We start from the raw sequence: 22,677 nt of genomic DNA on the forward strand, positions 1-22,677 counted from the left end.
CAAGAGATTATGATTAACCTGCAGGGTTTAAAACCAGAGTTTAGGATTAACCTGCAGGGTTTAAAACAGGAGATTATGATTAACCTGCAGGGTTTAAAACCAGAGTTTATGATTAACCTGCAGGGTTTAAAACCAGAGTTTAGGATTAACCTGCAGGGTTTAAAACAAGAGATTATGATTAACCTGCAGGGTTTAAAACCAGAGTTTAGGATTAACCTGCAGGGTTTAAAACCAGAGTTTAGGATTAACCTGCAGGGTTTAAAACCAGAGTTTAAGATTAACCTGCACCCTCACATTTAATCACCCAGATGTGAGGGGAGGCAATTGAGTCATAGTCAATTGACTTCTCTCTTCATCCTTCTCCCTCTCTCTATCTCTCCCTCCCCTAATTCCTTCCCCTCTCTCCATCCCTCTTCCTCCCCTCTCTCTCCATCTCTCCCTCCATCCTCAAACCTAGATCCGTCTATCCCAGAGCCCAACTCAGAACAGATCAAATGTCTGAAGATGTATTTTGGACACAGTCATTTTAAGCCGTAAGTTCCTCCTCCTCTCTCGCCCCATCTACTCTGTCTTAACACACACATCATAATGCATCATAAACATTATAACACATCATAAACATTATAACACGTCATAATACATGGTACACTAACCAGTCACGCACATCGGTGGCACTCTATTGTATTACAACATCATATAAGTCTGTCGTTCCTGCAAAATCTGTGTGTGCGAAGAACAGGATATCATGTCTGTTTCAGAGTACAATGGAAAGTAATTCACTCCGTTCTGAAGGAGAGGCGAGATAACCTTGTTGTCATGGCGACGGGTAAGTCCCCCGCCCCCTCCCTCTCTCCCTCTCTCCTTTTGTTAAGTTAATTATGATTGACTCGTGGTAATAACAGCTGCCACAGTAAAACCCATATGGATTGTGATAAAGTGGTCATTATCTCGACAAATCTCTAGAGCTACATCCACTAGAGAAGAGGAAATGGTTGGTGATTGCTCATCCTCCAGGACACCCCCTTCGTCAAACATACACTTTGCCCGCATAGACACTCTAGCCTTGGGATATGTGCTGCCATCTAGTGGAAGTTCCATCTATGACAGTTATGAAACCAATTACTTGTATGAAACACTATCAGTATAGAGTGTGAAATAGGAAATAATGTTCAATAAATACATGAAGGCAATGTACTGTCAGCCAATGCTATGATAAACTGATTGATATCCCCTGGTCCTGCTATGTAGGCTATGTAGGCTATGGTAAACGTCTGTGTTTCATAGTGCTATGCTAAGCTAACTCCTCTCCCCTGTGTCGGCTATGGTAAAAGCCTGTGTTTCATAGTGCTATGCTAACCTAACCTAACTCCTCTCTCCTGTGTAGGCTATAGTAAAAGCCTGTGTTTCATAGTGCTATGCTAAGCTAAGCTAACTCCTCTCCCCTGTGTAGGCTATGGCAAAAGCCTGTGTTTCATAGTGCTATGCTAAGCTAAGCTAACTCCTCTCCCCTGTGTAGGCTATAGTAAAAGCCTGTGTTTCATAGTGCTATGCTAAGCTAAGCTAACTCCTCTCCCCTGTGTAGGCTATGGCAAAAGCCTGTGTTTCATAGTGCTGTGCTAAGCTAAGCTAACTCCTCTCCCCTGTGTAGGCTATAGTAAAAGCCTGTGTTTCATAGTGCTGTGCTAAGCTAAGCTAACTCCTCTCCCTTGTGTAGGCTATGGCAAAAGCCTGTGTTTCATAGTGCTGTGCTAAGCTAAGCTAACTCCTCTCCCCTGTGTAGGCTATAGTAAAAGCCTGTGTTTCATAGTGCTGTGCTAAGCTAAGCTAACTCCTCTCCCCTGTGTAGGCTATGGCAAAAGCCTGTGTTTCATAGTGCTGTGCTAAGCTAAGCTAACTCCTCTCCCCTGTGTAGGCTATGGCAAAAGCCTGTGCTTCCAGTACCCTCCAGTCTACTGTGGAGGCATCAGCATCGTTGTCTGTCCTCTCATTGCCCTCATGGAGGACCAGGTGCTGCAGCTCACGTGAGTATACACCAGCGACAAACCCTAACACAACACCGGCCTCACGTGAGTTTACTCGGGGGGGACAAACCCTAACACAACACCAGCCAAAGGGAAAGCCAATGGATCGGAGTGACTGTCATTTTTGTGATGGTATATCTGATATTTTATGACAGTGTCACGTATTGGGATGCCATTATACTAATACATCACAGCAGTTTCGTAATCTAGTGCAAGGTGTTCTAGAAGTTCAAATGTACATAAAAACGTGCAATTGGAGTGTCTGGCTTCTAGCTCGTCCAGTGTTGGAGTCTAAGACAGATCTGATCCTTCGCCGGCAGTAATACCCCCTCGTTCTCTCTGTTCCAGAATGTCCAACATTCCAGCCTGTTTTCTGGGTTCAGCTCAGACGCAGAACGTCTTTGCTGAGTTGAAGGCGTGAGTATTGGTCTGTTCAATCCTGCATCTCGGTATGTCCTATTGAGGGTGAGTTAGTTGGACCCAGATGAACCCTAGTCCTGGACCATGTTCCATGAAGAATCTCCATTGAAAGAATTTCAAGTGATTCATGGTTTTACTACAGGGAACCTCCCAACATTGCCTGCCTCTCCGACCGAGAATAACGACATTTTCTTGCCCTTACTAGGGGCCATTTCAAGGTTGTGTACATGACGCCAGAATACTGCTCAGGCAACGTATCACTACTGGAGGACCTCAACTCAAGTATAGGTGAGTGCCTTCTTGACCCCAGTCTATGTCTATGATTGTACAGTTACGTACTGTAGATGACAGAGATGCACTGTCCTTCACCTTTTAACTAGGTTAGTTTCACTGATGTCTTTATCAGGAGAGACCTTCTGTCTATCGCTGCAGCATCATGCAATCAGCCGTGTGAAAATGTCTGGTGTAGTTATGATTATGATGCTGATGATTACTGTGTGATGATTATTAATCTCCATGTATGTGTCCTGTAGGACAGTGATTAATCCCCATGTTTAATATGTGTCCTGTAGGACAGTGATTCATCCCCATGTGTAATCTGTGTCCTGTAGGCATCTCCCTGATAGCGGTGGACGAGGCCCACTGCATCTCAGAGTGGGGTCATGACTTCAGAGGCGCCTACAGGACCCTGGGCAGCCTGAAGAGGGGCCTGCCGGATGTAAGAGGCAGCTGACTAACATCTGCTGCTGTCTCTCTTTAACTAGATGGAATCCATTTTTAAGTGAACACTGTAGAGTCACTTTATTTCACATTTAGCAGCATTTAGCAGCATTTAGCAGCATTTAGCAGCATACGACTGCCAATGGCCCCTGGTGTGAGCATTGATTACTTTGTCTCATGATGACTGTTGGATAGATGATTCACTTACTGAAACAAATGTATTTGTCGTAAGTCGCTTTGGATAAAGGCGTCTGCTAAATGCCATAAATGTAAATGTAAACATTTGAATCCTCTCAGGCATTCCGGTGTTAAAATGAAGACTTCTGCAGGGATGTGGTGGAGGGGAAGCGTTACCGCTTTGCTTCCACATCTTCTTCAGTGTTTCCAGCGTTTAGCCACCGTTTTTTCCGACCACTATATCCCTGGACTTATGACAGAAAGACAATGTTGCGTAGGATATAATAGAATACATAGTCCTTAATGGGAAATGTGTCCTCTACTCTGCCCTCTATCTGGGTCCAAGTCTCAGTGTTACCCAGATGTTGAGGAGTTGATTTGCCCCGTGCAGGTTCCCATCGTGGCCCTAACGGCCACTGCCAGCCCCTCCATCAGAGATGACATCGTCAGGAGTCTGAACCTGGAATGCCCCGTCATCACCTGCACTTCCTTTGACAGGCCTAACCTCTTCATGGACGTCAACAAGAAGTCAGGGGACATGATGCAGGATCTGAAGACCTTCCTCAAGAAGAAGAAAGGGTAGGTACCAGGGGAGGTGGGGGAAGATAAGGTGTGTGTGTGTGTGTGTGTGTGTGAGTGTGAGTGTGAGTGTGAGTGTGAGTGTGAGTGTGAGTGTGTGTGTGTGTGTGTGTGTGTGTGTGTGTGTGTGTGTGTGTCCAGTCCCTAACCCCAATTTAAAGGGACACTTCACCACTTTTAATCTTATATCATCTTCATTATCTCCAGCACCATGCCAGTTTCTACCTATGCTTGTATGATAACAGTGCTGGTCTCCTCTGCTCTGTTCCTCAGGGGAGAGTATGAGTTTGAGGGGCCCGCCATCATCTACTGCCCCGCCAGGAAGGTGGCGGAGCGCGTGACGTCGGCGCTGTATAAGCTGGGCGTGTCCTGTGGCGTCTACCACGCCGGCCTGTCAATCAAACAGAGGAAGGACACACAGTACCGCTTCATGAGGGACGAGATTCAGGTGGGGGAGACAGGCTTTCGTCGTTGGTCACCTTTGAATCCCGTGAGACAAGAGGAGGACGATCTTGAGATTGTTGCGTTTTCTGTAATATACCGTACCTCTTGTCTTTTTTTTTTAAAATCAGTTTTATCTGATGTTTTTCAAATGTTTGTGTACATCAGTGTATGGTCGCCACCGTGGCGTTTGGCATGGGCATCAACAAGCCCGACATCAGGAAGGTGATCCACTACGGCGCTCCTAAAGAGATGGAGTCCTACTACCAGGAGATGGGCCGGGCCGGGCGGGACGGGCTGCCCAGCGCCTGCCACGTCCTCTGGACCCACGCGGACATGAGCCTCAACAGGTCAGAGTCACAACGTCACCGGGGGGGGGGGGGGGGGGGCGGGGGGGGACAGACGTGTGTGTGGTGCTCTGGTGGATGTAGATGTTTCTGATTAGTCAAATCAATCAAATGCTTTATTTGCCATACAGTCAGATTGTTAGGAATGTGTTATTTATTGCACCCCCCCACACACACACTTATAATGCTTATAATGCTAATTCATATACTGCTTACACTGCACTACTTATACTATACTGCACTACTATACTGTGCATATACTGTACTACCTGCTTTTTTGCACTTCTGGTTAGACGCTAACTGCATTTCGTTGTCTCTGTACTTGTACTCTGCACAATGACAATAAAGTTGAATCTAATCTAATCTAATCTAAAACACACAACGTGCACAGGGAGATCAGAGCACAGCGCCAGCCGTAGTTCGGCGCCCCTGGAGCAGTTAAGTGCCTTACTCAAGGGCACAACGGCAGCGGTAGGCGCCTTTAGATATGATGCCAGCAACCCTCCAGTCACCAGCTCACATCCGGCTCCTTTCTGGGGTGGAGATGGAACCAGCGACCTACCGATTGCCGGCTGGCCTCTGTAACCTGCCGTCCCATTATTTTATTGTTTATGGGATATTACGTTGGATATCTGTACACTATGTTCTGATCGTGTGCTGCTCTGAATTTCATCATCGACATTTTAAAATGTCAGCATCAGCGAATATCTTTTGTAAATGTAAATTTCTTGTCAATAATTTGCTATTTGTTTTTTATGTCCATGCACCAACCTCACCAAGTCAATTTCCTGTATGTGCAAATATACTTGGCCAAATAAAAAAGAATTCTCATTCTGATTCTGATGTCCGGCTAATCAGACCTGAATCTACTCTGGTCGTTTCAGGTTCCTGCTCAACCAGGTGTCCAACAACCGCTTCAGAGGCTACAAGCTGAAGATGATGTTCAAAATGGAGCAGTACCTCAACTCACTCAAGTGCAGGAGGAAGTACGTCTTAGTTCTTATTGTGTTCTTATTGTGTATCAAGTATCAAGTATTGAATGAAGTCCTAATTGTAGGTACATGACTCCATGTATGTCCTTCTCTCTCCAGACTCATCCTTTCCCACTTCGAGGACAAACAGCTGAGGAAGGTGACTTCTGGCATCATGGGGACAGACCAGTGCTGTGACAACTGTCACTCTGGGTGGGTAGTGGTGAACAGGTACATCAGGGGAGGCTGGTGGAGGTAGAAATTGGAGGACAGGCTCATTGTAATGGTATCAAACATGCATTACAATGAGCCCATCCCTCTGATTTCTACCTCCACCAGCCTCCCGTGGTGACCAGGTTGTTGTAACTGACTGTACATAGTTGCTGCCACGTTGAGGTACCCTCACATAGACCAAGCAAGCACAACTGGTTTGATGGATGATGAGTTACAGTTGGAACCGGTTCTGTCAACATTTCCATCACTAACTATGGAGATGGAACCATCTTCAACTGGATTGTATTAGCTAAGCTTACCATCCACTGGACAACTTCAACTTAATCCACTTTATGTGTCCTGTGAAAGAGTTTGTTATGACTATGTATGTGTGTATTTGTGTGTGTGTGCGTGGGCGTGTGTACGTCCGTCCGTTCGTCACCCCAGGTCGGTGAACAGGCCCAGCCCGGAGGACAGTGGCGGGGGGCGGCAGGACTTTGGCCCGCTGGCCTATCAGCTGATGGGCGGAGTCAGCGCCATGGGGGAGAAGTTTGGCGTCACCGCCCCCATCCTGTTCCTGAGGGGCTCTGTGAGTATCCACCAATCACAGCTCACCATTCAACCCCTCGCCTCTACACTGGCCCCTATGCACCTGTGGAGATCTGAGAGGATTCCATGGAGTGTAGGGGGTGATATAGAACCCTGCCGTAACTCATCACCACGCTGCTCTTCCTCTCCAGTGCTCTCAGAAGGTTCCGGCGAGGTACCGGGGCCACCCACTGTTCGGAGCAGGGAAGAGCGTGTCGGAGGTGTGCTGGAAGGCCCTGGCCAGGGAGATGATGATGGAGGACTACCTGAAGGAGTCTACGGGACAGAGCAAGTTCATCACCCTCTGTAAGATCACCCCCAAGGTAGGTTCAGACTGACCCAGGACAAGTAGCTACCTCCTCATCTCCCCTCCACTCTCCTCCCCTCCACTCCCCTCCCCTCTCCTCCCCTCCCCTCTCCTCCCCTCCCCTCTCCTCATCTCCTGTCCTCCCCTCTGTGTAAGATCACCCCCAAGGTAGGTTCAAACTGACCCAGGACAAGGGCTGCATCTCAGTCGTCTAAAGTAGCTACAGTTAGGTCCATATATATTTGGACTCTGACACATTTTTTGCTATTTTAGCTGTTAAAACATATTAAAACATATTCAAGTTACAGTTATATAATGAATATGGGCTTAAAGTGCAGACTCTCAGCTTTAATTTGAAGGTATTCACATCCAAATTGGAGGAAGGGTTTAGGAATTACAGCTTCACTTTTATATGAAGAACACTCTCCAGGAGGTAGGCATATCATTATCCAAGTCTACCATAAAGAGAAGACTTCACGAGAGCAAATACAGAGGGTTCACCGCAAGGTGCAAACCATTCATAAGCCTCAAGAATAGAAAGGCCAGATTAGACATCTAAAAAAGCTAGCCCTGTTCTGGAACAGCATTCTTTGGACAGATGAAACTAAGACCTGTACCAGAATGAAGGGAAGAAAATAGTATGGAGAAGGCTTGGAACTGCTCATGATCCGAAGCATACCACATCATCTGTAAAACACGGTGGAGGCAGTGTGATGGCATGGGCATGCATGGCTTCCAATGGCACTGGGTCACTAGTGTTTATTGATGATGTGACAGAAGACAGAAGCAGCCAGATAAATTCTGAAGTGTTTAGGGATATACTGTCTGCTCAGATTCAGCCAAATTCCAAGTTGATTGGACGGCGCTTCACAGTACAGATGGACAATGACCCAAAACATACTGCGAAAGCAACCCAGGAGTTTTTTAAGGCAAGAAGTGGAATATTCTGCAATGGCCGAGTCAATCACCTGATCTCAACCCAATCAAGCATGCATTTCACTTGCTGAAGACAAAACTAAAGGCAGAAAGACCCACAAACAAACAACATCTGAAGACAGCTGCAGTAAAGGCCTGGCAAAGCATCACAAAAGAGGAAACCCAGCATTTGGTGATGTCCATGGGTTCCAGACTTCAGGCAGTCATTGCCTGCAAAGGATTCTCGACAAAGTATTAAAAATGAATATTTTATCTATGATTATGTTAATTTGTCCAATTACATTTGAGCCCCTGAAAATGGGGGACTGTGTATAAAAATGGTTGCAATTCCTAAACATTTCATACAATATTTTTGTTCAACCCCTTGAATTAAAGCTGAAAGTCTGCCCTTCAATTGCATCTCGATTGTTTCATTTCAAATTCATTGTGGTGGCGTACAGAGCCAAAATTATGAAAATTGTGTCACTGTCCAAATATTTCCAGACCTAACTGTACCTCCCCTCCCCTCCCCTCTTCTGTCCTTTCCTCCTCTCCTCTCCTCTCTCCTCTCCTCTCCTCTCCTCTCCTCTCCTCTCCTCTCCTCCCCTACCATCTCCCCCCCTGGGGTCTAATTCATAAACAGTAGCCATAAACAGAGTTGTGCTTGCTTTAGTTTGCCTGCTACAATGAAACCATTGTTTACTGTGCATCTCAACTATGTTGGATGAGAACAACATTGATAGATGTTTAATTTGACATGTGTGAATGTTTCCTGTTCGTAGGGCAAGCAATGGTTCAGCCAATCACAGGACGAGAGACACAGAAACCTCCTTCTCCAGCCCAACACTGAGCTCACCCTCAGGTACGCCCTCAACTAGGCACTCACAAGTACACTGCACCCTCCTGATCCAGCCCAGCCCAACCCTCACCTCGCTTCCTGTTCTGTACTGAGGGTACGCACTATGCACTCGTCCACTAAGGGATGCCCCTCAGAAGTAGTCTACCCTCTCCCCTCCCTCCCTCCCTCCCTCCCTCCCACTTCTCAAGGGAGGGAACATGAGGGCCTCCCAGTCCCTCCCAGCTGTTCCAGAGGCTTCTGTGAGGACCACCAGCTGTTACTGCACATCAGACAAACAGCAGAGGAACAACGACACATCAAACACATCAGACTGAACACAACCCCTAGCTGCCAAACAGGGTTTTCTCCCTGGCAAGCTGTCTTTGAAGTTAATACATGTGTTTAGATTTAAAAAGGTTTTCTGAACGGGGAGCTGGGGCGTAACTGCCTGTTTCGGCTTCATGTAAAGGCTTGATGTGGTAATACAGAGGGTAATTCGAGACCTTCCAGGCTTTAGGGGAGGAAGTTATTTCTGAAGAGGAGTGTGTGTGGCATAGACACTACGCCTATGGAATGTTATTAGCTTGTCAGCATTGTAGAGTGCTGCGTGTGCGTGCGTGTGCGTGTGCGTGCGTGTGCGTGCGTGTGTGTTAGAGCTGGTGAGCGCAGCCAAAGCATTATGTTAAGACTGCTTTGATCTTTGACATGCCCTACCCCCCCTCCCACTGGCATCACGTTCCTGCAGCTGTTTCTCTTAATGAGTGTGAAACAATGCTAAAGCGCTACCATTGTATACCATTACTGTGTGTGTGTATATATATATATATATATATATATACCCCCGGAACATAGCAATGTTTCCCCTCTGATATCTTCCTCTCGTTTTCAAAGCTCTCTCTCACACTACACACACACATATGGGTTCTCTTTGGCTTCCAGTAAATATCCATCTTTGAAGTTCTGTTTGAATCATTACTCTGCTTAGGAGAGTGATAAAGTTATCCACAGTAGTCCTTTCTGTTTTCAGTTCAGTCGCTATTCCTTTAATACAGCACGTACGCAGGTATCCTGCAGTGTGTGCCATCTACTGACTGCTGTGCTGTGTGTGTGTGTGTGTGTGTGTATGTGTATGATTTCAGACCCAGCCAGACCACCACCTCCACCAAGACCAGCACTTCTGACAGACAGTCCTCAGCCTCCACTCAGGTCAGTGGTCATTATGGGATGTCTGCTCCCTGTACCCCAGGAGAGGCTAGTGGAGGTAGAAATCGGAGGACGGGGCTCGTGGTCATGCATAGAACGGAATGAGTAGTGTTTGATACCATTCCTCATTCCATTCCATCCATTACAATGAGCCCGTCCTCCGATGTCTACCTCCCCCTGCCTCCCCTGGGGTACTCAGATATTTGGAACATGTTGAACACACATGACACGTGTTTCCTGGTTCTCCCCAGATCGACCCGACGTCCTCCTACTCCCGGCCCGGCGTCAGCCAGGTCCAGAGACCTGTCCCCTCACCTGTCAGGTACCACCACGCTGCCTTAATCAATACCCAATACTGACATGACATCTCACCATCAAGTGCATTCAATTGGAAAACATGGTGTTGACATAATTTCGCAACTTGACACCTCCGCTGAGTGTTTTCTGTGGAAACGTTTGTTTGATCCGTGTACCTTCGGGTCTCTCCCCAGGCCAGCAGCGAGGCTCTTGACCCAGGCGGAGGTGTCTAAACCCCAGCCTCCCCCCGTCTCAGCCAGGGAGCTGCAGCTGCAGGTACGCTCCAGACTGGAGGCTGTGGAAGGGGATCTCCTCAGCCGTCTCTGGTTTCCTGCTGTATCTGCTGCTTGTATTACATTGTGTCAGCGCTGGTCAATTGCCGTCAATGCCTCCGCTCGCTGTTAAGCAATCTGACAAACTGATAGAATAGAATGTATCTAATAGAATGTCCCTGGTAGAATAGAATGTCCGTAATAAAATGTCCCTGATAGAATAGAATGTCCCTTATAGAATACAATGTGCCTAATAGAATGTCCCTGATAGAACATGTTCTCTTAAGGATGCTGTGTGTGTTGTTGCCCCTGTGCAGACGCTGCTGTATGCCAAGCTAGTGTCTGAGCGTCAGAAGCTAGCCAGTGACAAGGACATCCCTCCTGCCATCCTGGCTACCAACAAGATCCTGCTGGACATGGCCAAGACACGGTGAGGAACAAACATTCAAAACCCTGAGGGCCAGTTTCCCAGACACAGATTAACTAAAATGCATCTTCAAAGGAGATATTTGATTGAAAATGTTCCTTAGTTCAGGACTAGACTTTATCTGTGTCCAGGAAACCGGTCCAAAGACTCTTTGGTACTGTCAATGTCCTGGGGAGAGGTTCCCCAAACCTTGGTAGCACCAACATCATGTTAAGTCCATTATAGGTTGTGGAAGCCAAGCGATGATCTTAGTGCTGTGAAGCGAGTCATGGTTGTGTGTAGTACGATGCTCCTTATTGATACCCTCTACTGTTTGGTTATTGGCTATCTGTCTACTGTTTGGTCATTGGCTATCCGTTGTACTGTTTGCTGATTGGCTATCTTCTCGTGCTGTGTCCCAGGCCGTGCTCTGTGTCCAGTCTGAAGCTGGTGGACGGAGTCTCTGAGGCCAAGTCCAGCATGCTGGCACCTCTGCTCCAGACCATAGCATGCTTCTGTGAGGAGCACCATCTGAAGGTAAGCCAGTGGTTGTGCTGTACTAGACGGGCCTAATCCCTGATTGAGACATGCCTAATCCAAGATTAGTGCCATTAGCCTCACATTACTCATTCTAGTCATTCTTGTACACTAAATAACGGTCATTTTCAATCCCTTCTCCTGCCTCTGCTTGGTTCCACAATAGAGGAGATTAGCTAATCTTTCAGTTGCAGGGTAGCCAACATGTAAAGCCCTCAAATGCTACCTTTCCTTAGTCTCCTACCTCATAGCTCTCTGTGCTAGTCTCCTAGCTCCGAGCTCTCTCTCCTAGCTCCTAGTCTCCTAGCTCTCTCTCCTAGCTCCTAGCTCTCTTTCCAGCTCCGAGGTCTCTGTACTAGTCTCCTAGCTCTCTGTCCTAGTCACCTAGCTCCTAGATCTCTATCATAGTCTCCTAGCTTTCTGTCCTAGTCTCCTAGCTCTCTGTCCTAGTCTCCTAGCTCTCTGTCCTAGTCTCCTAGCTCTCTGTCCTAGGTCCTAGCTATCTGTCCTAGTCTCCTAGCTATCTGTCCTAGTCTCCTAGCTCTCTGTCCTAGGTCCTAGCTATCTGTCCTAGTCTCCTAGCTCTCTGTCCTAGCTCCTAGCTCTCTGTCCTAGTCTCCTAGCTCTCTGTCCTTGTCTCCTAGCTCCTGGTCTCCTAGCGCTCTTCCTCCTAACACTACTGTCCTTCTCCCCTCTATTCCCCAGGTGGACTGCCTCCCAGCCCCAGCCCCAGCCCCGGCCCCAGCCCTGCCGACAGTGATTGTGGAGGGGGCCAGACCCTGCCCTCTCCCAGACAGCATCGCCCTCACCTACAGGCTGTTCCAGCAGGAGGGCAAGAGCATGGTTGGTGACTGTAGTGGGGGCCCTGGGTCACGTGACCACATACAGGAATGCCTGGCTTTGAAGATGTCTTTGTTCATCTCATACTTCCATCCCCAATCACCGCGCTACGTCATTGTGTTATTTAATTAAAGCGTTCATTTAGTGCCCTGAAAGTGTGTGTATCTACCGTATTATGTTCTGACTATGTGTGTGTGTGTGTGTGTGTGTGTGTGTGTGTGTGTGTGCATGTGTGTGTGTGTGTGGGTGTTCAGAGGCAGGTATGTGACACCCGCAGCCTTCCCTCCCACGTGGTGGAGTTCCAGCTTCTGCAGGCATACAAGGCCAACCACCCCCTGGACACAGAGAGAGTGGGCCTGAACGCAGCCTTACGAAACAGCATCACCCGCGCCATCCAGTCATACCCCAGCCTCTCCGGTACCAAGATGGCTCCCTTTTTATCCACCTTTCCACATGGTTTAGAGACCATCGTTTTTCTTTGTCAGAGCACATGTTCAGGAAAAACTATAGACCCCCACTGACACTCAAATATCCCCAAATATCTCTCTCTCTCCCCCCCCCCCCCCCTCCTCAGACCTCAGTGATGTGAAGGCCATTCGTGCCCGGGTCCCTGAGGACATCAGCACCTTCCTGATCCAGCTGACTGTGGCGCAGCTGCAGAGAGTAGGCATGCCCACAGCGCCCCCCGGTGGCCACTCCAGACTACAGCAGGAGCTCATCTGGATAGAGCCAGGGGTCAGAGCTGCTGTTATTTCAAGTTCAAGTTTTGTTTGTCATTACATTAAATACAAGTACACAATGTAACTAAATGCCTTAGGCAGAGCAGCTCTCAACATCCACAACAACAACAGTAAAATCTAATAAAGATGATAAGCTAACAAAAACAATTATACAACAACATGTAATACAAAATGTCTGTTCAGCCCTGGCCTGCCTCTCCCATATGAAAGCTCTCTGACAGAGCTCAGTATCTAACCCTAACCCTAACCCTAACCCCATGTGAAGTCTCTTAATAGACTTCAGTCCCTCTCCCTTATGCACTCGTTTAGGTCTGAAAGAATGGGATAGCTGTTAGCATTAGGTTGAATATTTCACCAAGTCCCATATTTTTGAGTTTTTCACAGACTGACGACACTTTTTAGCAGTGGATTTGGAAAACTATGTTTTCTTCCTAAAACGATGCGTACTTGTTAGCCACCAATAGAGGGCGTCCTAACACCATGTCTCTCATCAGTGCTATTGCAGTCATTTGTTTCCCCTTCCCTGGTGTTTCCATAGACGGTGGCCCTAGCGTCCTGGCCTCTGCCTCCTAATGTATGTATCAGGGGGAGGTCTCCTCTCTGATTGAAATGCACTGCCTGAATGATTGAACGTCACGACAGGACGTTTATCAATCTGTAACGATGCTGACAGGGCAGAATCTCGTGCCAAGGTATCCATCATGCTGTGTACCGTACATGCATTTAGGGCCGCTGCTACATTTATGACCAAGGCTATCTGTCTGTCTGTCTGTCTGTCTATTGGCAGACGGGCATCTTGTCATGCATGGAGGACTCCATAATGACATTACTTGTAAAGCTAATTCATCTTAAAGTTATTAGTAGTGGTAGCAGTCAGTACTAAAAGCATTGATTTGTGTGTGTGTGTGTGTGTGTGTGTGTGTGTGTGTGTGCACGTGTGTGCGTGTGTGCATGTGTGCGTGTGTGTGCATGCGTGCGTGTGGGTGGGGGTCCTTATTATGTCATTGATGGTCAGTCATGATAGGATGGGGGTGGAGGAGGAAGGGCATCAAACTACATCAGCAATTACATCACCACCTCAAACCCTCCTGGTCAGGTGACCTGCTAGTATACACAGGCAGGCAGACAGGCAGGCAGACAGACAGACAGACGTCACGTTAGTGAACAAGTGCACAGTTCAGAGAGAAAGGCAGACAGTTGGGACACAGCAAAATCAGGCAGGAAAGCAGGGGGGGGGTGTGTGGGGGCAGGCTTTAGAGTCCAGGAGGCAGGCGGACAGGCAGGATTACATCTGGAGCCTCCTCTCTCACTGATTACTACTAGAGACCTACTTACTTAAAGACAGCACGACAGCAGCACCACACACCCTGCCCAGCCCTAGCCCCAGCCCTAGCCCCAGCCCTAGCCCCGGGCCCTAGCCCCACTCCAGCCCCAGCCGTGTCCTCAGCCGTGTCCTCAGCCGTGTCCTCAACCCTGTCCTCAACCCTGTCCTCAGCCCTACTCCAGCCCAAGCCAACTCCTCTACTCCATGGTCATGCCCAGTGACTAACTAGGCTCTACTCATGCTTGTGTTTTTAACAGGACAAGCCGGTGAGGTCACAGAGAGCCCCGGTCCAACCAACCCCACAGAGGACCTCGGTAAGAGGCCTAGCACTCCAGCCAGCCCCACAGACCAGCACCAAGCCTGACCCACAGATCTACACCCATCAGGTGAAGACAGAGTTCAAACCTGACCCAGACGAGATGGAGATGAGTGAGGATGATCTGTTCAGAGACCTCCCCATGCCTGAGGTACAGTGACCTCCTACTGACGTTCTACCAACCTAGACACAACTACATCTCCTACTAACGTTCTACCTACCCAGACACAACTACATCTAACCTCCTACTAACGTTCTACCAACCTAGACACAACTACATCTAACCTACTAACATTCTACCTACCTAGACACAACTACATCTAACCTCCGACTAACGTTCTACCAACCTAGATACAACTAATCTAACCTCCTACTAAGATCCTACCAACCTAGACACAACTACATCTAACCTCCGAGTAACGTTCTACCAACTTAGACACAACTACATCTCCTAAAGTTCTACCAACCTAGATACAACTACATCTAACCTCCTACTAACGTTCTACCAACCTAGACACAACTACATCTCCTAAAGTTCTACCAACCTAGATACAACTACATCTAACCTCCTACTAACGTTCTACCAACCTAGACACGTCTACATCCAATCTCCTACTAATGTTCTACCAACCTAGACACAACTACATCTCCTAACGTTCTACCAATCTAGACACAATTACATCTAACCTCCTACTAACGTTCTTCCAACCTAGACAGAACTACATCTCCTGCTAATGTTCTACCAACCTTGACACAACTAATCTAACCTACTAACATTCTACCTACCTAGACACAACTACATCTAACCTACTAACATTCTACCTACCTAGACACAACTACATCTAACCTCCTACTAACGTTCTACCTACCTAGACACAACTACATCTAACCTCCTACTAACGTTCTACCAACCTAGACACAACTACATCTAACCTCCTACTAACATCCTACCAACCTAGACACAACTACATCTAACCTACTAACATTCTACCTACCTAGACACAACTACATCTAACCTACTAACATTCTACCTACCTAGACACAACTACATCTAACCTCTGACTAACGTTCTACCAACCTAGACACAACTACATCTAACCTCCTACTAATGTTCTACCTACCTAGACACAACTACATCTAACCTCCTACTAAGATCCTACCAACCTAGACACAACTACATCTAACCTCTGACTAACGTTCTACCAACTTAGACACAACTACATCTCCTAAAATTCTACCAACCTAGACGCAACTACATCTAACCTCCTACTAAGATCCTACCAACCTAGACACAACTACATCTAACCTCCTACTAACGTTCTACCAACCTAGACACAACTACATCTCAACTCCGACTAACCATCTCCCCAGCCAGCCCCACGGACCAGCACCAAGACTGACCCACAGACCTACACCCACCTGGTGAAGACAGAGTTCAAATCTGACCCAGACGAGTTGGAGATGAGTGAGGATGATCTATTCAGAGACCTCCCCATGCCTGAGGTACAGTCTACCAACCTAGACACGACTACATCTAACTTCTTACAAAGGTTCTACCAACCTAAACACGACTACATCTAACCTCTGACTAACGTTCTACCAACCTAGACACAACTACATCTAACCTCCTACTAATGTTCTACCTACCTAGACACAACTACATCTAACCTCCTACTAAGATCCTACCAACCTAGACACAACTACATCTAACCTCTGACTAACGTTCTACCAACTTAGACACAACTACATCTCCTAAAATTCTACCAACCTAGACGCAACTACATCTAACCTCCTACTAAGATCCTACCAACCTAGACACAACTACATCTAACCTCCTACTAACGTTCTACCAACCTAGACACAACTACATCTCAACTCCGACTAACCATCTCCCCAGCCAGCCCCACGGACCAGCACCAAGACTGACCCACAGACCTACACCCACCTGGTGAAGACAGAGTTCAAATCTGACCCAGACGAGTTGGAGATGAGTGAGGATGATCTATTCAGAGACCTCCCCATGCCTGAGGTACAGTCTACCAACCTAGACACGACTACATCTAACTTCTTACAAAGGTTCTACCAACCTAAACACGACTACATCTCCTAATAACGTTCTACCAACCTAGACACAACTACATCTCCTAACGTTCTACCAATCTAGACACAATTACATCTAACCTCCTACTAACGTTCTTCCAACCTAGACACAACTACATCTCCTGCTAACGTTCTACCAACCTAGACACAACTACATCTAATCTCCTACTAACGTTCTACCAACCTAGACACGTCTACATCCAATCTCCTACTAATGTTCTACCAACCTAGACACAACTACATCTCCTAATAACGTTCTACCAACCTAGACACAACTACATCTCCTAATAACGTTCTACCAACCTAGACACAACTACATCTCCTAACGTTCTACCAATCTAGACACAATTACATCTAACCTCCTACTAACGTTCTTCCAACCTAGACACAACTACATCTCCTGCTAACGTTCTACCAACCTAGACACAACTACATCTAACCTCCTACTAATGTTCTCCCCAGCCAGCTCCACAGACCAGCACCAAGACTGACCCACAGACCTACACCCACCTGGTGAAGACAGAGTTCAAATCTGACCCAGACGAGTTGGAGAGGAGTGAGGATGATCTGTTCAGAGACCTCCCCATGCCTGAGGTACAGTCTACCAACCTAGACACAACTACATCTCCTCCTAACATTCTACCAACCTTGACACAACTACATCTAACCTCCTCCTAACGTTCTACCAACCTAGACACACCTACATCTCCACTCCATCTCATGACAATAAGAGTTTACACACACAGGACAGTTATGAGCTGTATTTGTGGAATGCTAGTTGAAACTGAAACATTGGGTGAATGTGATATCTGAGTCTGTGTCCCTCATGACAGAATGGTTCTCCTCTTCTCTCTTACTCCATGCAGGAGACGGGCCCTAGTAGCAGTGTAAAACCCTGTACTTTAGAGCCTATTACTGCCTATAAGGTGCCTGTTCCTGCCCCCAAGGCTGTGCCCCAGTCCAACGCAGCAAAGCTGGCCTCCTGGAACAGTCAGCCTCTGGATGAGGACACTCAGGAGCTCTTCTTTGACGCATCTCCACAGGTACAGCACAAAGCATTGACTCTCACTCTATCTATCTATCTATCTATCTATCTATCTATCTATCTATCTATCTATCTATCTATCTATCGACCCATCACACTATCTATCTATCTAGGTATCTATCTACTGTATCCATCTATCTTTCTGTCTGTCTATCTATCTATCTGTTCATCATTAATCTATCTATCGCTCCATCTATCTATCGACCGTATCTATCGATCTATATATAGTATCTATCTATCTATCTATCTATCTATCTACAGTATCTATCCATCTATCTATCAATCAATCTATCTATCTATATATCTGTGTTTATCTATCTATCTATCTATCTATCTATCTATCTATCTATCTATCTGTGTCTATCTATCTATCTATCGATCTATCTACAGTATCTATCTATCTATCTATCTATCTATCTATCTATCTATCAATCTATCAATCTACAGTATCTCTATCTATCTATCTATCTATCTATCTATCTATTTATTTATATATCTAACTATCTCCAGTATCTCCAGTATCTCCAGTATCTCTCTATCTCTCTATCTATCTATCTATCTATCTATCTATCTAGATAGATAGATAGATTGTAGTGTGTGTGTGTGGTATATGAATACAAGACACTATTCTATCTATCTATCTATGAATCTTTCTATCTGCAGCTCCATAAGATTGTAGTGTGTGTGTGTGTGGTGTATGAACCAGGAAATTGTTGTCAAAGTTAAACTGAGGTCATGAAAACTTATTCACTTTTACTTGATGAATAACTTGATTGCAAAGTAGTTGTCAATGTCATCATCAATTAGGCAGAAGGGGAAGGATGGAAGGAGGAGGGAGAGAGAGGAAGAGAGGGGTGCCCTTGGTTAAATATCTGCTTTCATCAGCATCCTCCTTCCATCAACTCGATAATTGGCTCCCAAAAACCTTGCCAGCGTTCTGGAAACTCTCCACTAAGCCCTTTCTAAACCCTGGGAAGACTAACACTAAGAACAACATGCAATGCACCACCACCCGTCCCTGCACCACCACCCGTCCCTGCACCACCACCCGTCCCTGCACCACCACTGCATCTCCAGATTTCTAGGTCGACATCAGAACTCCCCCTCAGCTGTTGATGTCTCTTCCCAGGGCGTTCTCACTCAGGTCCTCATTTACATTTGGATGAAGATGAATTTATGACCATATATATACAGTACCAGTCAAAAGTTTGGACACACCTTCTCAATCAATGTTTTTTTTTTTTTTTTTTTTTTTTTTTATTATTTTCTACATTGTAGATTAATATTGAAGACATCACAACTATGAAGGAACACATATGGAGTTATGTCGTAAACAAAAAAGTGTTAAACAAACCAGAATATGGTTTATATTTTAGATTCTTCAAAATAGCCACCTTTTGCTTTGATGACAGCTTTGCACACTCTTGGCAAGGTGTGTCCAAACTTTTGACTGGTACTCAGTAGGAAGAAGATCCCATCAGGCTGAATTCTCTCTCACCCACTGCAATGTCCTCCACAACTTCCTCTATAGAAAGTTGCATTGATCTAGTTGTTAGCGTTACTGTTTGCGGTCTAAGGCAGTTTGACTTGACTGTGCTAGAATGGTCGGCAAGGGCTTAAAGCCACAGTCCAAGATTTCTCGTCATTTCAAATGCTGAAATATACCCCATGGTTTTGATAAATATGATTTATCAAAAGAATAACATAATAAGCATTATAAGTTGAACTATCACGTTTTTTTTGTTGGTGGCCCTATTCTTTGATGGCCTGCACATCTTGCAGAATGTGGCTTTAATCCTATTACCCCATGCCACCGTGACCCCACAGTGCACCATGCAGTGTACTAACCAGAGTGCTCTCTGTTTTAATACTATCCGCGGCGTGTAGTTTAACCCTCCGCCCCGGGTCAGGATATTGTGTCCTCCTGCCATGTAGGAATATTTTCATAAATCCACAGCAGATCTACAGCTGATCCACAGATGAGAGTTAATGCAGAGTTAATCGTTATTCACCACAAAGACCGTTGTTTATTTGTGATTCTCTCCCAGGGTCGTGACCCCAGTGGCTGGCACTAATCCCACCCGGGCAGATCGATGAGCGTGCGACGAGCCCTGTCTAACGAGATGATCGTGTGTGTGTGTGTGTGTGTTCGTGTGCAGGGGCAGAGAGCTTAGCCTGGAGCTGGCATACATTTGACCCCTACTCTGTGTCTGACCTCTGGGTCAGGGGTCAACAAGCGCTCAACGTGAGCATCTGGGATCTCTGACCGCACCGCCCTTTCATGGCCCACTGACACTCCCGCTGGGTGTGTGTGTGTGTGTGTGTGTGTGTGTGTGTGTGTGTGTGTGTGTGTGTGTGTGTGTGTGTGTGTGTCTGTGTGTGTGTGTGTGTGTGTGTGTGTGTGTGTGTGTGTGTGTGTGTGTGTGTGTGTGTGTGTGTGTCTGTGTGTGTGTCTGTGTGTGTGTGTGTGTGTGTGTGTGTGTCTGTGTGTCTGTGTGTGTGTGTCTGTGTGTGTGTGTGTGTCTGTGTGTGTGTGTGTGTGTGTGTGTGTGTGTGTCTGTGTGTGTGTGTGTGTGTGTGTGTGTCTGTGTGTGTGTGTCTGTGTCTGTGGGAGAGAGAGGACAGACAGGCTGTTCGTGTTAACAGTTCTATCTGGGGTTGTATTACAACAACGAGAGACGATTGTATTTGTTTGATGTTGTTGTTTGTCTCTCCGTACCCTGTTAGCCCAACCTGAAATATCCCTCAACTATTGATGCCTACATTTCCTCCCCTTCTACCTCCCGTTCACCACGTTAACCTTTGGATCAATACATGTGCATTAGAGCTGCCTCTAAATGGATCAACACTAAGATCTCTCATCCCGTCCCCCCCCGTCCCCGTCCCCCCCGTGCCCTGTAGCTATCGCGGCGCTGGTGAGGTCACTAAAAGAGTTTGCACCAATGAGATTGGTGGAGACGGGGAAAGATGACTCCCCAGGAGGAAATGACATTTGGAGTAATAGTGATGAAGAGTAATCTGGTGGGTGGGTGGGTGGGTGTGTGTGTGTGTGGGTGGGTGGATGGGTGGGTGTGTGTGTTCATGCAGCTGCGTGTAGACAGGGGCCCTGTTTGAATACTTTTAAAATCCATCCTCCCCTCCTTGAAGTTACTACTGATCTCATCTGACATGACTCTCGGACATGCTACGCTAATGTAGCCTAGCAAATGTAGCGACTCTGGTTCCATTGTGTCTCTCTATGCTGATGTAGCCTAGCAAATGTAGCGACTCTGGTTCCATTGTGTCTCTCTATGCTGATGTAGCCTAGCAAATGTAGCGACTCTGGTTCCATTGTGTCCGTCTATCTATGCCTAAGAGGAGCGATAGGTCAATATTAATATAGAGGAGCGATAGGTCATCTAGGTCAGACTAGTTATCCAGTGTGGTTTGTTTACATAAAGTGACTATACACCGAGAGGGCAGCACTAGGATCAGTGACACACAGTGATGTTTGTTTTATTATCACAACAGGGAGTGATGGAGTCTGTGTGTGTGTGTGTGTGTGTGTGTGTGTGTGTGTGTGTGTGTTTTATCTCCACAGAATGTCAGCCAACCAACGAAGAGGAAGTTACCTGACTGGGCAGAGGCTCCAAGACGCTCGACCAGTTCTGCTGCCTGTACAAAGAAAGCCAAGAAGAAGAAAGGACTTTTTTCGTAACCTGTTAAATTATATGCAATTTGTAACTTTTTTGGTAAAATAACTTGATTAACTTAATGTTTTGTAAAAAAAAAAAAAAAAGAAGTGAAAGTAAATTTTTTATCGTTTCAGAGAAAGTCATTGAGGAGATTTTTGTGCCGAAACCTTGGAACAGACCTTCAAGAAAGAGATTCAAATCTCCAACAGACGTTTAAGAAAGAGATGACTTCTAAGGTTCAGAGACCAGGGAATAGTGGGCTTTCACGTACGTCCATGTGCACATTTAATCCCTGCTGAGATTAACGTGTTCTCAGACACTGATTTCTATAGAGATTAAGAGAGAGACTGGGGGATTATTTGTCACAGATAGCGTCTTATCCCGGTGGGAAGGAAGCCGGAAGAGAGGAAGACAAACAGATGATGATTTACTCGAGATTCACTTTTAACGTAATCTCTATAATCTATAATCTTGATTTAGTAAGACTACCTTTAACCTACTGTACATAACATCACAACAGTTACGCACAATAAGATTTGGAGTAGAATAAGGACAGAACATTATCTTCCTTCACTATAGAAATGTGGCATCATTGTTCTGATGCTACAGTACTGTATGTGGAAGACGTTTCTGTAGTAAAGACTGCTTGTAAAGATCTTCGTAGAAAGTGCTTAGTAGCTATCTAAAATAACATCCAGCCTCTTGTTGGACACAACGCGTGGGGGAAAAAGGCATCACCTTCCTCTCCAGCGAGGGCACAGTGTACTGGCCAACATCTGTCCCAGAGGCCTGTCTCAGAGTGACCAAAATAGAAGCACAATCAAGGGTAAACCGGTACCCCACTGTACAGGAGACGTCATGTGGGCGTTGTGGCTGTCCTTTACCCCACTATACATTTCCATCGCAGTGTAGCTGCAGTAAACACAGAGATCATATAGAAAAAACAGCCGATAAACCATTAAAAAAATAAAGGCCCAGATTAAATAAACCCATGAAAAGAATATTTCTTAATCTGGATTAGTCCTGTACTTAACAATAGATGTACAGTACCAGTCAAAAGTTTGGACACACCTTGCCAAGAGTGTGCAAAGCTGTCATCAAAGCAAAAGGTGGCTACTTTGAAGAATCTAAAATATAAACCATATTCTCGTTTGTTTAACACTTTTTTGTTTACTACATAATTCCATATGTGTTCCTTCATAGTTTTGATGTCTTCAATATTAATCTACAATGTAGAAAGCGTAGACTACACTACAGCATTGACAGGCAGAGCTGAACTGAACTGTTCTGGCCAGCCTGGTACAGCTCAGCTCGGTCCGGCCCTGTCCATTCCATCGTCCTTTACATGACTATAAATGTCCTTTTGGCAAAGTGGCTACAGTAAAA

General features: G+C 46.2%; 1 protein-coding gene across 1 annotated transcript in view; it reads left to right on the forward strand.

Moving 5' to 3' along the window:
* Nucleotides 1–22,677, forward strand: part of wrn (WRN RecQ like helicase) — a 30,707-nt gene that overhangs the window by 6,785 nt on the left and 1,245 nt on the right. Inside the window, exons 12-39 of the mRNA XM_083670796.1 lie at nucleotides 458–533; nucleotides 759–826; nucleotides 1,913–2,021; nucleotides 2,370–2,438; nucleotides 2,647–2,729; nucleotides 3,053–3,159; nucleotides 3,730–3,917; nucleotides 4,191–4,365; nucleotides 4,527–4,708; nucleotides 5,590–5,691; nucleotides 5,797–5,889; nucleotides 6,337–6,478; nucleotides 6,630–6,800; nucleotides 8,482–8,561; nucleotides 9,677–9,743; nucleotides 9,992–10,062; nucleotides 10,232–10,313; nucleotides 10,627–10,739; nucleotides 11,138–11,252; nucleotides 11,958–12,095; nucleotides 12,347–12,509; nucleotides 12,667–12,827; nucleotides 14,414–14,623; nucleotides 15,844–15,975; nucleotides 16,370–16,501; nucleotides 17,035–17,166; nucleotides 17,439–17,615; nucleotides 21,198–22,677. The exon at nucleotides 21,198–22,677 is cut by the window's right edge and continues 1,245 nt beyond it. Coding sequence (XP_083526922.1) covers nucleotides 458–533; nucleotides 759–826; nucleotides 1,913–2,021; nucleotides 2,370–2,438; nucleotides 2,647–2,729; nucleotides 3,053–3,159; nucleotides 3,730–3,917; nucleotides 4,191–4,365; nucleotides 4,527–4,708; nucleotides 5,590–5,691; nucleotides 5,797–5,889; nucleotides 6,337–6,478; nucleotides 6,630–6,800; nucleotides 8,482–8,561; nucleotides 9,677–9,743; nucleotides 9,992–10,062; nucleotides 10,232–10,313; nucleotides 10,627–10,739; nucleotides 11,138–11,252; nucleotides 11,958–12,095; nucleotides 12,347–12,509; nucleotides 12,667–12,827; nucleotides 14,414–14,623; nucleotides 15,844–15,975; nucleotides 16,370–16,501; nucleotides 17,035–17,166; nucleotides 17,439–17,615; nucleotides 21,198–21,314 — 3,455 coding nt within the window. The 3' untranslated portion in view covers nucleotides 21,315–22,677. The remainder of the gene's footprint in view (nucleotides 1–457; nucleotides 534–758; nucleotides 827–1,912; nucleotides 2,022–2,369; nucleotides 2,439–2,646; nucleotides 2,730–3,052; nucleotides 3,160–3,729; nucleotides 3,918–4,190; nucleotides 4,366–4,526; nucleotides 4,709–5,589; nucleotides 5,692–5,796; nucleotides 5,890–6,336; nucleotides 6,479–6,629; nucleotides 6,801–8,481; nucleotides 8,562–9,676; nucleotides 9,744–9,991; nucleotides 10,063–10,231; nucleotides 10,314–10,626; nucleotides 10,740–11,137; nucleotides 11,253–11,957; nucleotides 12,096–12,346; nucleotides 12,510–12,666; nucleotides 12,828–14,413; nucleotides 14,624–15,843; nucleotides 15,976–16,369; nucleotides 16,502–17,034; nucleotides 17,167–17,438; nucleotides 17,616–21,197) is intronic.

This window comes from Argentina silus, assembly GCF_951799395.1.
Source record: "Argentina silus genome assembly, chromosome: 5".
NCBI lineage: Eukaryota > Metazoa > Chordata > Actinopteri > Argentiniformes > Argentinidae > Argentina > Argentina silus.